We start from the raw sequence: 16587 nt of genomic DNA, 5'->3' as shown, positions 1-16587 counted from the left end.
GAAAAATTATTGCCACAAAAAAGTAACTGAAGGAAAAAGTTGCAGTGAAAAAAAACAGCCTCCAACATATTTTGCACAGAAAAAGTCATTGCAGAAAAAACAGCCTCCAATGTATTTTGCTGCGGAAAAAAAGTTGCTGTGAAATAAAAAAAAAACATTAACTTCAACGCATTTCGCTAATTTAAACAGTTTTTGCCAATTATTTCCCATTTTTATGAATTCCCTCATCAGTAATTATCAGGGTAAAAACGGTTGATAAAAGGCATTTTAAGAAGTTTAAACACGCTAGCCTTAAGAAGCAGACAAAAGAAAATACAAAAGAACTTCAAAAAAAGCATTTGACACATATTGGTAAATCTCACTGGTCCATTACCATGCTAAACCACTATAAGAACTACTTGTTACAGAAATGGTGCCAGAGGCGTAACTAGAGGGGAGCGGGGCCTGGCGCCTGATGTGCAGCCGGGCCCCGCCCCCCTCTGTACGGCCGGAAACGGCCGCAGAACTGAGTGGTGCGTGAGCTGCTGGGGGGCCCTGAAGGGGTGCGGGCCCTGGCCCAATCGCACCCCCTGCTCCCTCGGTAGTTACGCTACTGAATGGAGCCCAGGTCCACAACAAAAAAAGGACAAAGGGCATATTTATCAAAAGGTGAAATAAACAGTATCTCACCAATGTTCACAAGACAGAAATTCCAAAACTTTCTGGAATTTTACAGGCATATTTATCATATGGTGAACCCTGGCAACCTGTGGCAAGTTAGATTTTACCTTTAGACAAATATGCCCCTAAATATGCAAAACAAATAATTTTATCTTCAGCCATTTTTAGTGGTTCAGGTCCTTCTTTATTCCCTATAACACAATCCTGTGCATGCTCTCTGCAGTGAACACTGGACCAATGGTTCTGACCTATTGTTTCACAACCCAGGTAGATCTGTGAACATGAAACTATTGGTCTAAAAAAACAACCCAGCTACAATATGATGTTTGTAAAATGCCAAATAAGATGACCAACTTTGACTACGTTCAAAATGGAAGCTAAAGTCTCAAGGGTGTTATAGTAAATACTTTTATTATTAAATGTACTCGGCTGGGCCTTTATTTAATTTTTATCTAGTGTCTTTAAAAATACTGTCGATTCCTGACAGAGATTTGTCTGCACATTCATTAAACAAGAATATTAGACAAGTGGTTACATTTCTCTGTGTGGAAACTTTTGGTCATTAAAAGGGTCAGGCCTTTACAAAACAGTAATTTGCATTAATATAATCAAACGTCATGTTGTAAATTGCAGTAAATCAACTAATTTTCTTTGTTTTGCAAACATGTCACGTGTCAGTCGAGCAGCTTCCCCCCTTTAGCACATTTTAATGAAATCTGTTGTCAGATTTTATAGCTTCATGTGGCCTTTCCTGTAATGAAAATAGTGTGTTACTTACGCAGCTTATTTACACTAGACCTTGTTTTTTGTTTTATCAGAGGGTGCTGCTACACATTAAATAGGAATTTAAAAGTAAATAGTTTTCTGTATTTTGTACCAATGTCTATAATGTCACATATATTTCTAAATCTCTTCCGCAGGAGATAATTCTATATATTAAATTACAGGTACGGGATCCATTATCCAGAAACTCATTATCCAGAAAGCACTGAATTATGGCATGGCTGTCTCCCATAGACTCCATTTTATCTAAATAATCCAAATTTGGAACAATTATTTCCTTTTTCTCTGTAATAATAAAACAGTACCTTGTGCTTGATCCCAACTAAGATATAATTAATCTTTATTGGATGTAAAAACAGCCTTTTGGGTTTATTTAATGTTTACATGATTTTCTAGTAGATTTAAAGTATGAAGATCCAAATTATGGAAAGATGTTATCCAGAAAACCCCAGCCCCCGATCATTCTGGATAACAGGTCCCATACCTGTAAAAACGTTGTACTCTTTCCATCAGTTCTTCAGTATAAGTATGGGGCCTGTTATCCAAAATGTTTGGGACCTGCAACTTTCCAGAATTCATACCTTAAGTCTACTAGAAAATCATTAAATAAAATAAATTAATTTAAATTAAACTAAACAAAAGAATTAAATGACCCCAATAGGCTGGTTTTGCCTCCAATAAGGATAAATTATCTCTTAGCTAGGAACAAGTACAAGCTACTGTTTTATTATTACAGAGACAAAGGAAATATTTTAAAAATGTAAATTATTTGGATAAAATGGAGTCTATGAGAAACAGCTTTTCTGTAATTTGGATCTTTCTGAGTAAAGGGTTTCCTGAAAATGGATCTCATTCCTGTACTTTAATTCTGCCATAACTGAAGACTGAAACAGTATTTTATAAATGTAATATCCCTCATATAATGCAAATAATGAAATGAACCCAACTAAAAATTCTGGACTGTCCAACAATAATTTTCCTTGTTTTTGAGATGAACTTGGGTCTGTTGGCTGGCAGTTCTTAATCAATGCCTTTATATCCCTCCACATTATCAATTTTCACTTTATTCCAATGTGTCTTTGGACACATTAATGTCAATAAAAAATATCTATAAAGGAAACTGAAGTTAGGCAATGGCCCAATTCACAGGGGAATGTTGGCCAGATTTCCTATGTTACAAAGTGTTTTGAAAATGCTATGAATAGAATTGTCCTTCTTTAGTTTCTAATATAATGCAATGAGAGTAAGTGTAAATATGTAGGAACAGAATAAGAAAACAACCAAAAATAAAAAAGGCAGGTTATATATGAGTATTTTCTGATTTTAAAAAATTAAACTCTTGTATATCATGTAATGTAATATTATTAGAAAAAATTATTTTCAGTTTTGTTTGACGGAATTAACACTACTGATGCACCCACCTCTTTTTGCTTTAAAAAATATTCAATATGTTTCATTATAACAGCTAACCTTCCTTATATTTATAGACACGCCTTTAAATATACCTAGGAAGGCAGTTTAGCAAATGGCGGTGAAGATATTGGATCGCCTGTGATATCTCTTTTGGCATAACTCTGCCTGAATCTGTACATTATACAACATAGTACATAAGATATGATAGATAACTGGAACAAAATAATAATTTAAGCATTTTTTCTTTTTTTTTTTTATGAGTTTACACTTAATGAATACTTCAATAACATTTTATGGGAACAAATGTCAGAAACAGCATGCTTTTTAGTGATTTTGCAGCACAATTTTGTTCATGCCAGTAATGTGAATGTTAAAAATTAGGTTTTCAGCCTCTCAGCTGTTCAAGGCAAGCAGTAAACTGCGTCAGAACATGATGGGATGCAATGCAGTTTACACTAGGCCTCTTGACACTGAAAGGCCTAAAACAGCATTTGTGAAAGAAGCAGATACAAACTGATCATACAAAAAGAAAAGGAAAAAAAACATAGCCGTGAATTTAATGACGTGTCATAGATTTATGTCAAGCAGAACATACAATCATCAACATCTCACAAAATAGCGAATGATGCAGATATTGCAAGTTGTCAGTCCAAGAGTCCATTCATTCGTTCTCTCATTCATACTTTCATTGTAGAAAACAAAATAGCAAACTCCAGCATGTTATCATATTGCAGCACCAGTAACTGGAGTCCTCATTAGACACCCAAAAAAAGGAATATCGTTTCTGCTTGAAGGAGTGTAGATTTAATTCTGCCTGCTGTCCAAGGGAAAATATAACCAAAATAAAGAAGGAGAGAAAGAAAGAAAGGAAAAAAGGAGTATTGTTTTCATGGTCAGGAGGGACAATGCCACCTGCTCCTTCTCATATTGCATTCAGAATACTCCAAGTACATATTTGCCAACTCTCATGACCAAAGAAAATTGACTTCCTCTTTCAAAAAAAGAAAGCAAATAATAAGGAGTTGGGTAGGGGGATTAAAAGAAATACAAACAAACTACACATTCACAAACAAAAATATCAAGACTGGATAGGTGGTGATGGATCGTCTAGAGAAATTTCCATACGAAAATGGGGACACCAATGATTGAGTTAATACCTTTAAGCTGACAAATTTGGTATTTCATACTGATGGCTGTTAGAACTTTTGCAAGCTTATCTTAAGAAAAATTCTTGCCATGCCAAAAAATACCTATGTGTAGGAAGCCACATTGGCAGGTAAAGTCTGATCATATTTTACGTTGTAAATTGCTAATGGCAGCACTAGTTTAGGGGGCAGTGGTTGCATAAGATTCTGTTCAGAAATAACATTTTAGGTGCTAATATTATTTTAAACAAAGTTCGCTTGGGTTCCTTCATCAAAGTCAATCATCTTGTATTATTGATATAGTTCGATAAAGGCTAAAGGTTGAGAGCCTTTCATTTTTTTTTAACATATATATTTTTTAGCATTACATATTTATCGGTGATATTTTTCATGCTAAGCATTGGGACATCAACAGTAACATAAAAACTACAGCAAAATGCAAATGGCTCTAGCATTGTGCAAAGCAACCTCTTCACAAGCATTGCACAGTCAACAGTTCAGGGCATGAAAGAAAATCAAACTATTAAATGAAAACAGAATTGTTAGAAATGATAAAGGAACAAAAAAAAATGATGACTTTACTTTTTAGAGCATCTCTTGATGCTAATGTCAAAGCCAAGGAGAGAAGGCAATTATGCAAACATCACATGCATCCTAATTTCAGTATGGAAACTTAACAAGTCAAGCCTAAATTTCGGAAGAAAGAACATGAAGAGTTTTACTAGAAATCTAAACATGATTTAAGAGAGAGATAAAAAAGCACATTGCATATGTCAGATAATCTGTTTAGATTATCTGAGCTGTGCTAGCTATCGGGAAACACTTACCCTTCAGTCCAGCTAGAAGATAGCAGGGTAAGAAGGAACAAACCAGAATAGCATAAAGACTCAAGAAAGCAGACAGGAGCCCCAGTTTAGCAATTTAAGGACTAGGGTTCAGGCAAAGAAGGAAAAAAAGAAAAGCCCTTAAAATGTCTAGTCAGGTTTTAACAGCAGAGCAAACTTAACATGTCTATAAAAAGGAGTCATTTTCAGTAGAAGTCTCCAATAGTTTGGCAGAAAAAGGCATTTGAACTGAAGAGGATTAAACACAAAAATCAGCATTTTTTTGCTTACCAATTTGTTTTTAAATGATCATTCTGGGCATGTATTTGATTGAATGTTCTACTGATACACACAAGACACACAATAGGAAATTGCAGACAAGTGGTCACTTTTATGAAGCTTAAACATAGGCAAAACTATGGCAGATTGTCCACTGAGAAGTAGATCATGGATCTCATGGGTTTCTTAGAATATTTTGAAAAGAGTGAAACACATAAAACAGAACAAAAAAAGAGGGGAGGGCAATTGATAAGGTATTAGACCGATAAATACTCTATCAGCCAAATAAAAGTGATAAGCAGAGTCGCACAAATGGGCGAATAGCAGGATCTATTTTCGATTTTTTTTTTTTAAATGCAAAATGGAAACCACCCTTTTTTCAGAGCTGTTGTGAAAACATCAGTTAAAAGTTGAGTAATAATTCCAAATAAGACCCAGAGAAAGCACATTTGATCAATTGAATAATAGCGGACTTAACAGTTATACTGTTGTTAACAAGTCATCTCATTGGCACAGACAGCTATGAAAACAAGAGTAGAGATTTTTTTTTCTCTGCAATATAAAACACGTTGAAAATGCTTAGGCATAGTTCTCTAGGCAGGGATAAGCTCATCTATGGACCTATAGTTTCAAAACACATACAGTATAATTATTAACAAAGAAATGCACAAGGGAAAAAAAAAGAAAATCTGGATACGGCAAGGACATTAATTTATCCTTACCTTGCTGAATGTGAAATACAAAAAATAAGAATCATAAAATGCAATACAGAATTTTTGATTTCTAATTCTTGGCATAAAAAGAATATACTTTCCTATAAAACAATGAAAAAGTAGAGGTCATCACTCTGGTGCTAAAATTATTACTAACGCCCAATTATCCTTAGGAAGCTGTTAGCAAAATACCTTTGCAAATAAACTGGGAAGTAGGCATCAATTTTTTTAAAAAATGTCTTAATCCCATTCAGTTTTTAGCTCTTATTTTTAGTATTTCAAATAAGAGAAGCCAAGTAAAATGGAAAATAGGATTCCTGCTAGCAGACCCTGCTTAATAAAGACACTGTCACCTACTAAGCTTAATTAGAGTTCAGGTCAGAAGTGCAGGCCAGTGTTTGAGAACAGGGCGTGAGAAGAGGAATGTTAGCTGCTGTGTGGGCCTCAACATTTAGAAAAGGGTTTAACTATCTGCAAGCCAAGCTAGTGGCAAAAATGTTACTGACAACAAAACCTATTTGCTGACCACTGGCGTGGATCAGGACAAAGCTAATGAATGAGATATAGAGTAGAATTATCATAGTTGAGTGGTGAATGTGAAGAAAGGACCATGACAACAGCCAAACAGCCATATGTTAAATTGTGTTCAGTTATTGGACAACAAGCAACTATACGATTCACACATAATTATAATGAAAATGTATTTATATAATAATGATATTATATATATATGTATGTAATACTTAAACTTTTTCACCCATTGTTTTTACAGAAACATCAAACTCTGGAGACCTAAGTATTTGTGATTTTATGTGTTATGTCACAACTACAGCCCCTTCTCTACTACTGCCTCAGGGTAACAATATGGGTGACTCTTAATACATCAGAAAAGACTGAAATGTCCATATTTAGGTTTAAAGTACAAATGTAATATTTAGATGACAGTGTATTTTAAGCATGCTCAGCACAAAACTATCCCTTCAACAAACAAACTATGCTGCTGCAGGATGAAGGGAAAAACAATAGCCCGGACTTCATGCCCTTGCATAACTCTTTTTGGGATAATAATTAGATACATACTGGTAACATGGATAAAATGTGTAAAAAAAGGTTGATATAAATGTAGGGGACTGATAGTATAGTTACCCTTTGTTCAGTCAGTCCTAAAGTTTTGGACACCTATGTGTGGTCCTAATTATAGACTGAAAGCCGTTTCCTTATCCTGGGATAAAGTATCTTTCTGGCAGTTCCACGTCAGGAAATGGAGGTGTCACTGTTCTGTTATATGAATGAGGAAGCCAACATGTTCTCTGTCTCTTTCTTGGGATTCCATTTTCATGGAAGGTGGGTGCAGGTTAGGGTTTGGGCAGAGGTAGGCCCAGTAGTGAAGTTTGTGTGAGGATAGTTCTAAAGTAGATTACTCCAAGAGTGAGAGTTAAGATCAGGTTAGCTAGTGAGCAGCCTGAGGTTCTGCCAATAGGAATCAGAAAGTCAAGAATCCTGGGTGTACCACCCATTGAGTAGGGATTCATGTGTACTACTGTAGACTAACTAGGTTCCACTTGAAGAGCCTGATACTTGGAATTGGACACTTATGAGTTATTAAATCCACTGCACAATTATTGACCCCTGATGGGTAAAGAACTAGCTATATTTTTTGCACGTGTGTACATGATAAATATTTGTACTATGTACTATCCTCCTGAAGGTTGTACTGCATTTCATTCATAAAGAGTTAGCATTCGTTTTTAGAACCACTGGCTACCAATTGATTTAATAAACCTGAGTGTTGAAGGTCTACAACACCTTTCCTCCACTACGTCCACAAGACCTCATCCTGTGAGCAAGCATCCATGTGTATTTGTGTGTTTAACTATTTCTTCAGCACAATGCTTCCATTTAACTATTGGCTTACATAAATATAGATATGATGTGGGTGTATGAAGGGAGTAAGAATATCTGGGAGTTAAACGTAGGCTTTCACCTCATAGGGTTTTAGTCATATTATTAACTGACAGCAACTTTTTTAAAATTTGAAAATCAGGTATTGCATTTTAAGATTTAGTAAAGCAAAAATACATTCTTATATTTCACAGTCATATAGCTTAACTTAATGAATGCAGGCTGTATTGTCATAAATAATTATAACTGATCTATTAAGAAGCAGCTCCAACAAGTTAAAAGCCATTTGCTATAGTAAAACAAGAGACTGGATTCTGGAGATAAGTTGGAAAAATGTAACAGTCCTACAGTTCAGGATCACATTAGTGTAGGGCAGAGAATGCCTTTGGTTTGGCTACCAACTGCCCTTGGTAAAAGCAAAAAGTACATATTTTATTATTTGTAGCATTTACACCAAGGATATTCAGCCTACAGCTATTTTTGCACTAAAACGGCTGCAGACTGAACATTCATGATAATATAGTTTTTTTCTGAACTTTCAGTGCCCGAGGCCGTTCCCTGGCCTGCTCATATTTTACGACTGTTACATATTGTAGTTAGATAGATTGTCAAGGCTCGAGAACCAGAGATTTAGCATATTAGACTCTGCAAAGTATTTACATTTATATATAGATAGATACTAGAGTTAAAATGTATTTCTTTGGTTTGCAAAATGCATATCTGTAAAACTACAATGCTTCAACCAAAACTTAAAAAAATAAAAGTTATTAAATAACCATTAGTAACAGTAAGGGGCAGATTTATCAAAGGTCGAATAGTAAATTCGAACTCTAATTTTCGAGTTTCAGAATTTACACTTTTAAATTTTAATCCCCCTATTCGAATGTAAATAAAGAAAGTGAAATTTAGCACACCTTGACCATAGAAACAGTCCTAATTAGAAAATTTGGCACCTAAAACCTGCCAAGTTCATGTACAAGTCAATGGCAGAGGTCTGTTGAGCCATTTGGAGATGTTCATAGCCTAACTGGCATTCAAGGTTTTTTTTGGGAGAAAAAATCGATTCGTATAAATCGAATACAATTCGAATTTTCGGGTCGGAATCATTCAATCGAATATTAGACATATTAGATATTCGAAATAAAAAAATTCACATGAATTCAAAATTCAACCTTTGATAAATGGGTCTCTTAACATTTCTGTAACATTTTTAGGTTGCTTTAACTAGATCTATTACAGACAAGTCTTTGATCATGATATGCTTATATTCTTACCAAATATATACACCTACATTTTCAATGGTTCAACTTTTTGGTTTCAATTTTCATTTCCATTCAGTGCAACTATTTTGTGTGTTAAGAGGCATTTTCGTGCATTTTGCTTTTTCCATACCCAAGAGAAAATATTTATGTATATAGAAAGAAAATAAATAATTAAGTGCACAAAATAAGTTGTTTATTTTTTGGGGGAGGGGGGAAGAACTTTTGTTTACTAATATACCAATCTATATTTCAGTAAAATAACTATACTACATATATATTCTGAATTTACATTTGCCAAAATGATCGTGTTTTTATTGCAATTTATTTTTTCAATGTAATGTAATATGGCTCTAGCTAAATTTACTACAACTGTAGATATAATGCTCTCTGATAACATACAAATGTATTATAACTTTATTTATTAATAGAAAATGGAACAAAATGCTTTACTACTTTAATATACAAATTACCATCGTTCTTGTAATTTAACTTTTTTCTATAGAAAAATTGTGAGAAATATTTTATTTACATGGATTCTCTTTGAACTTACTGGCATGTTGAAAAACCAAGTAGCTAATGTCCTCGGTGTACTTACAAAATTGGGATATTGGGGCATCCAGCTGTGGTACGTTGCCTCCTTTTGCATTTAGCTTTTGAACTTGGGTTGGAGGCACAGGCTTGTGAGATTGACCAGTTGCTCTGTACATTGCTTGAACCCATAAGATTCGATCTTGTTCATCATCACTTGCGAAGATCACAGTGTCTCCCTCCTTGACTGCGTTGAAAAATGACCTGCCACCTTCCAAACCTCATAAAAGAACATATTAATGAAGACTATCAAACCACTCTTTGACAACTCATACAACTTTGATACTAACTTTAGCAATCACAATATCAAATACATGAAATATGAGAGGTTATAAAGTTAAACGCACTTTTACGTTACGTATTTTATAAATATTTTTTTAACTCCCATGTGAATAACTGAATTCTTTTTAGATCATTTGCATTAAGAGAATATATATATTTCAGAAAGAAAGTTCTAGTTAGCATTGCATACATCCCTTACTTATTTTGTAAGTAGGGATGCACCGAATCCAGGATTCGGTTCGGGATTCGGCCAGGATTCAGCCTTTTTCAGCAGGATTCGGATTCGGCCGAATCCTTCTGCCTGGCCGAACCGAATCCGAACCCTAATTTGCATATGCAAATTAGGGGCGGGAGGGAAATCACATGACTTTTTGTCAGAAAACGAGGAAGTAAAAAATGTTTTCCCCTTCCCACCCCTAATTTGCATATGCAAATTAGGGTTCGGATTCGGTTCGGTATTCGGCCGAATCTTTCACAAAGGATTCGGGGGTTCGGCCGAATCCAAAATAGTGGATCCGGTGCATCCCTATTTGTAAGTAGTGGTAACTCTATATAGTTAACCCTTATACTTCCATTCCAAAAGGAAGGACCATAAAAATAATAAGGAACTGGATTTCTAACAGTAAGGGGCAGATTTATCAAGGGTCGAATTTCAAAGTAAAAAATACTTCGAAATTCGACCATCTAATTAAAATACTTCGAATATCAAAGTCAAAGGATTTTTCACTGAATTTGGCCACCGAACGATCACAGTTAAATCGAACAATTGAATGATTAAATCCTTTGAAACAAACAATTTTATCATATGTTGGGACAATTTTTACTTCGACTTCAAAAACGTAGAAAAATGCATTAGAAGGTCCCCATAGGCTAACACAGCACTTCGGCAGGTTTAGTTTTGTGAACTATTGAAGTCAAGTTTTTTTAAAGAGACAGTACTTAGATTATCGAATATTCAAACTATTTTACTTCGAATCGAATTCAAAGTAAATTCGAAGTCGTAGTATCCTATTCAATGGTCGAAGTATCCAAAAAATTACTTTGAATTTCAAATTTTTTTACTTCGAAAATTCCCTCGAATTCACTTCAACTCTTGATAAATCTGCCCCTAATAGTATACTGTTTAACTTATAATAGCCATATATTTTACAATATTGGGTACAGTATTCCCTATATAAACATACTGTATATATGAACACAGCTGCAACAGTCATAGTAGTTTATTTCAAACAAAAATTTCCAAGGTTTTGATCACAAATTGTGATCCTCACTGTGAAAATTCAACTAAAAGCAGAAACATGATTTGTTTGTTACAAATTGGTTCACCCGTACTCCTAAGTTGTAATTAATACAATTACTGCTCATAAACTTTTAAACTGAAAATGAGAGTGTTGCTACCTAAAAGCTGCCAAGTTCATGTAGAAGTCAAATTAACTTTTCATAATTTTTTAGACCCACTGAAAATGAGTGGAAGGTGCAAATTTGCTGCAATCATGTTTTTGTTTGGTGAATTTTCTTCTATATTCCAGTTTTTTCATAAACATTTTTCGTAACTTTTTGAGTTTATTCAAACCTCTAAACTTTAGAATTTTGATAAAAAGCCTCCCTGATCCCATACCCATTATATTATAATTTTTTTTTTACAAAAGTAAATTACTTTTCATGGTCCGAGGTAAACTTTATCCCTGGCTTACAGTCATTAGAGTAGTGTCTCTGCATTGAAATACACATAATAATATTGTAAAATGTATTTCAATTCAACAATGTTGAATTAAGATAATAAAATACCATTTTAATATCAAGAATAAGCAGTGGGTTTTACAGAAATATTCTGTAGCTACTTTGCTAACTTTTTTCCAAATGACTTACCTGGCTGTGGGTCGGTGTAATCCACAGTGTATCCATCCAGCTGAAGAAGCTCCTGAGGTTCTGCTTTTTTCTCTCGGTAACTGCACATGGCAAATGTGTATTGGCTAACCTGAAAAACAGAAATAGTCCTCCATTTGTAAGAGAAACAGAGTTTCATTTAAAAGGAAAACATAAAATGCAACATTTTATTTAAAGAGAATTCTATTTTTCTACTAGTGCATGGGGAATGAAAAGTAGAAAAGTCCCGTTGAGTGAAACCTTCTAATAAAACACTGCAATTTTACCATTTATATTCATTGACAGCCATTTTCACTGAAGCTTCACTCACTTCACTGTAATGCAAAAGTCAGAATTCTCCACAAATTACCAGAAGTGACGACCAGAGCAAAATTTTAATTATTTTAAAGGTATTGAGCTGTTGGTGCTTAAAACCATATGTGTCATGGGCCTTATATTTTCTTAATCCCTAGCTATAAATATTGTGTTTTTGTTATTGTTGTTTGTGACTCAAACTTCAAACCTCAAATCTTAAAGAAAAATCAGGTTATCTTCAACCATCATAATCTTCTCAATCCAAAAACGTAGCTGGGATAGCCTAAAATATGATTTTGAAATAACACTGTCTTTATGCGTATGGAAAATGTAATATTTTTAGATGTTATTATGTCAATAAGAAATAATATGGTGTATTTCTTATTGCCAAATTTCAAAGAAAATCAGGTTAACTTTAGCCATCACAATCCTGTCAATTTCAGAATGTAGCTGGGATAGCCTGAAATATGATTTTGTAATAATACTATCTCTATGATGCCCATTTGTTAAATATCTGAATTTTAGTGGTATTAAACCAAGATTAAACTCTAAAATCACAAATGCCAAGAACATTATTAAAAGATCCAAAGATATAAAAATTACGAACGGTAAAAAGTGTTGAATGATTCAAAAAAAAAAAAAAAAAAAATATTTCTCAGACCTATAAGAATTCAAGTTTTTTAGACAACTAAGGGGCCCATTCACTAAATTAGAGTGAAGGAATAGAGAAAAAATTGTTCGAATTTCGAATGTTTTTTTTGGCTACTTCGACCATCGAATTGGCTACTTCGACTACGAATTGAACGATTCAAACTAAAAATCGTTTGAATATTCGACCATTCGATAATCGAAGTACTGTCTCTTTAAAAATTTCTTCGACCCCCTAGTTCGCCACCTAAAACCTACCGAGGCCAATGTTAGCCTATGGGGAAGGTCCCCATAGGCTTGCTAACAATTTTCTGATCGAAGGATAATCCTTCGTTCGATGCATTAAAATCCTTCGAATCGTTCGATTCAAAGGATTTAATCGTTCGATCGAACGATTATTCCTTCGATCGTTCAATCGAACGAATTGTGCAAAATCCTTCGACTTCGATATTCGAAGTCGAAGGATTTTAATTCGGCAGTCGAATATCGAGGGTTAATTAACCCTTTGATGTTTGACCCTTGATAGATCTGCCCCTATGAGTGAAAAAAATCCAAAAAACTGTAAATGTCTGAAAAAAAAGATCCAATAGGATCAGGGAAGCTCCCATTGACTTCTATGGGACCTCAACTGCTTTAACTTGGAGAAGATTTGTATGTTTTGTTTAGTTTTTTGTTGTTTTTACACTTAATACATCTTGATTTTAGACACTTTTTAAAAACAAATGTTTAGAGAAAAAATACAATTCATAAAAAAGGAGATTCAAAGGTTAATAAGCAGGCTCCTTTGTGTATGTAAATTGTAACATTATTAGAAAATATGGTGGTTATAAGAAATAACCCTATACATAGGGTCATATGTGTAATAAAGAATTATCTGAGTTTTATACATTGTCAGGGACTGATAGGGGGTGCTAAGGAGGAATAGGTAGGGAAGGTGAATCCTTCAAGCAGGAGCTGATACTGTGTGGACAGGAACTTGATGAAGTGGGCGAAGACTGGACGGGAAGGGACAGAAAGGGGGAAGAATCTGTGATAGGATGTAGACAGGAGTGAAGCAGGGCAAAGAGACAAGTGCAAAAGTAGAACCAGATCAGGACTAGGATGAAGACTCTGGAGCAGAATAGGACAATGCGGGTAGCGTAGAACCAGGTCAGGATGAGAGTGTCAAGGAGGACTCAAGCAAGAGCATGACAGACATGAATAGAACTAGGACAGGACTAGGTGCAAGAATAAGCTGAGCAGAGAACAGGATAGGAAATAGACAAGGAGAGGTCATAGGCCAAAGTAGGGATCGAGAGCCAGGCACATTGCCTCAGTGCTCAAGTAAGACCAATGCTCAGGCCTGGCATGTGAGGAGGGCTGGGCTTATATAGGGCAGGGTTTGGCTGATCCCAACCCACCAATAAGGATGCTGGGATGAAATAGCGAAGCCCAGGACCCAGACGACAAGGGAGTTGCTTTCCTTCCCCGGTGGTTAGGGTGAGCAGCCAGCAACCAAGAAGTCCCAGGATCAAACCCCAGCAGAGCCTGACATTTATGCACACACACACCCATATATGATCATCATGCTTCTCTAACCATGGGGGTTATGCCTTGGAATATTCTTTTAAGGAGAAGAAATTCATAAATTTTTTAAATTTTTTAAGTGCCACTGAATACAAGAGAAGCACAAGTAATCATATTAATCATGTTTATGGACATTTAATTTATGACAGCCACAATTAGAGCAACAATAGGACAATTCCCTATTCCAATGCATTTTATTAAAATTATACAAAGAAGTCAAGGTGATGAGTCAAAAGAGTTGTCTGTAGGTAGCATATTCCATGATTTTACTGATGCTACCCGACTATATAGTGTAAAGAAATGAGGGCCCAATCAAAGAAGTGCATCTGAGAGCCTCCTACATGGTTAAATACAGTCCAATAACACCGATATATTTTGCAACTGATATTTTTATTTCCTTTAATGACCCATAGATTCTAAAATCCTGAAAATACTTTCTCTTTAAATGAGGTTTTAGTGTAAATTATTCTTTGAACACTGAGCCCTTTGTACATCCAACGAAAACATTTTTAATATGTGAACAACTCCTTTTTCCCCCCCTCAGATCAAAATTAAAGGCTTTGAATCTGTTTATTATTCTTATAAGACAAACCTTGGACTGACACTTTGTCAAAAAGAATGTGAGTTAAAGTGCTAGGTGCCAGTCATATTAAAGCAATGTTGCAACCCCGCTGATCCCTGCCATTGTTGTCATCCGCGCTGTAAATGGCAGCTCTCACTCCTCGGAGATTTCGTATTTATGACACGATACATTCAATGTCAGCCCCTTGATGGAAGCCTTTCCTCTTCAGGGAACTGTGTCAAGCTTTAGAATTGCCTTCAGGAAGGAGTCGGGCAGGGCGCCTTCCAAACCCAGCTTGAATTTAGCATTTTAGAATCTGGATTGTCTGCAAGAAGACTGTTAGAAAGCAAAGGATTCTCCATGCTTTAGGCTAGGAACTTACAGGGAAATTTACTGTCAAATGATTTCAAATGACTTTGTTAAGGTTGTGTCACGTCTTGGTCTCTGTACATCGTTTTATCTGTTTAGACATTTTCTTGACCTCAAGAGAAGACTTTCGGATTTGAATTTCTTTTTTTTTTTCATGCAAAATACTAAGGCCGATGCTTCTTGTTAGTTTTTGGGACATAAATGCAAATTTCAATCTTAAGCAACCTGAAGGAAATCATATCAGACATGAAACCATATTACAACAAACCCTCTTCTAGTTCTGTTGACCAAAATTGTTGAATGATTAGCAAAAGTCTGGCGCACTCAGTCATTAGTATTTTCCATTCAAAGTGCAACATATTTAGAGGGGCTTGATAGGGTAAATGTGGCCATTTAGGGCAAGGGGAAACAATTTTAAGATGATATCAAGTTTGACCATGTAAAAAACTGGGGGCATAGCTGACAGTTTTAAAAAAAAACAAAAAAATGTTAGTTTTTTTTTTTACTTTAAAATCTGAATTTTTAGTTTAAAAAAAACCCTAGAATTTTTCAGGATTTATTATACCCCGATGATTGAAAAAGTCAGAATCTGAAAATCCGGCATCTCAGACCTGCCAGTGTTGTATATAAGTCAATGGGAGAAGTCTGTGCTGGGTATTGTGCAATAATCCGAAGATTTAGGGGCACATTTACTTAGCTCGAGTGAAGGATTAGAAGGATATAAACTTTGAATTTGGAATTTTTATTTTTGGCTACTTCGATCATCGAATTGGCTACTTCGACCTTTGACTAAGGGGCCAATTCACTAAGCTCAAGTGAAGGATTCGAAGTTAAAAAACTTCAAATTTCAAAGTGTTTTTTGTGCTACTTCGACCATCGAATGGGCTACTTCGACCTTCGACTACGACTTCAACTTCAATTCGAAGGATTCGAACTAAAAATCGTTCGACTATTCGACTATTCGATAGTCGAAGTACTGTCTCTTTAAGAAAAAACTTCGACCCCCTAGTTCGCCATCTAAAAGCTACCGAACTCAATGTTAGCCTATGGGGAAGGTCCCCATAGGCTTGCCTAAGTTTTTTTGGTCGAAGGATAATCCTTCGATCGTTGAATTAAAATCCTTCGAATCGTTCGTTTCGAAGGATTTAATCGCTCGATCGAAGGATTATTCCTTCGATCGAACGATCGAACTATTTGCACTAAAATCTTCGACTTCGATATTCAAAGTCGAAGGATTTTAATTCCCAGTCGAATATCGAGGGTTAATTAACCCTCGATATTCGACCATTGGTGAATTTGCCCCCATGACTTCGAATCGAACGATTCGAACTAAAAATCGCTCGACTATTCGACCATTTGATAGTCGAAGTACTCTCTCTTTAAAAAAAACTTCAATCACCTACTTCGCCA

General features: G+C 35.2%; 1 protein-coding gene across 39 annotated transcripts in view; it reads right to left on the bottom strand.

Moving 5' to 3' along the window:
* The window catches only part of cadps.L (Ca2+ dependent secretion activator L homeolog), a 284076-nt gene that overhangs the window by 113782 nt on the left and 153707 nt on the right, over positions 1-16587 (bottom strand). For 28 of the 39 annotated variants that reach the window (XM_041589293.1, XM_041589298.1, XM_041589302.1 and 25 more), the window contains exons 10-12: positions 11721-11829; positions 9577-9789; positions 4829-4840 (exon numbers count right to left, since the gene is read on the bottom strand). In XM_041589293.1, coding sequence (XP_041445227.1) covers positions 4829-4840; positions 9577-9789; positions 11721-11829 — 334 coding nt within the window. 39 annotated transcript variants of the gene reach the window in all.

Source organism: Xenopus laevis, chromosome 4L (assembly GCF_017654675.1).
Source record: "Xenopus laevis strain J_2021 chromosome 4L, Xenopus_laevis_v10.1, whole genome shotgun sequence".
Lineage (NCBI taxonomy): Eukaryota > Metazoa > Chordata > Amphibia > Anura > Pipidae > Xenopus > Xenopus laevis.
The sequence above is the reverse complement of the archived record's forward strand: the minus strand, read 5'-3'. Positions and strand labels throughout refer to the sequence as shown.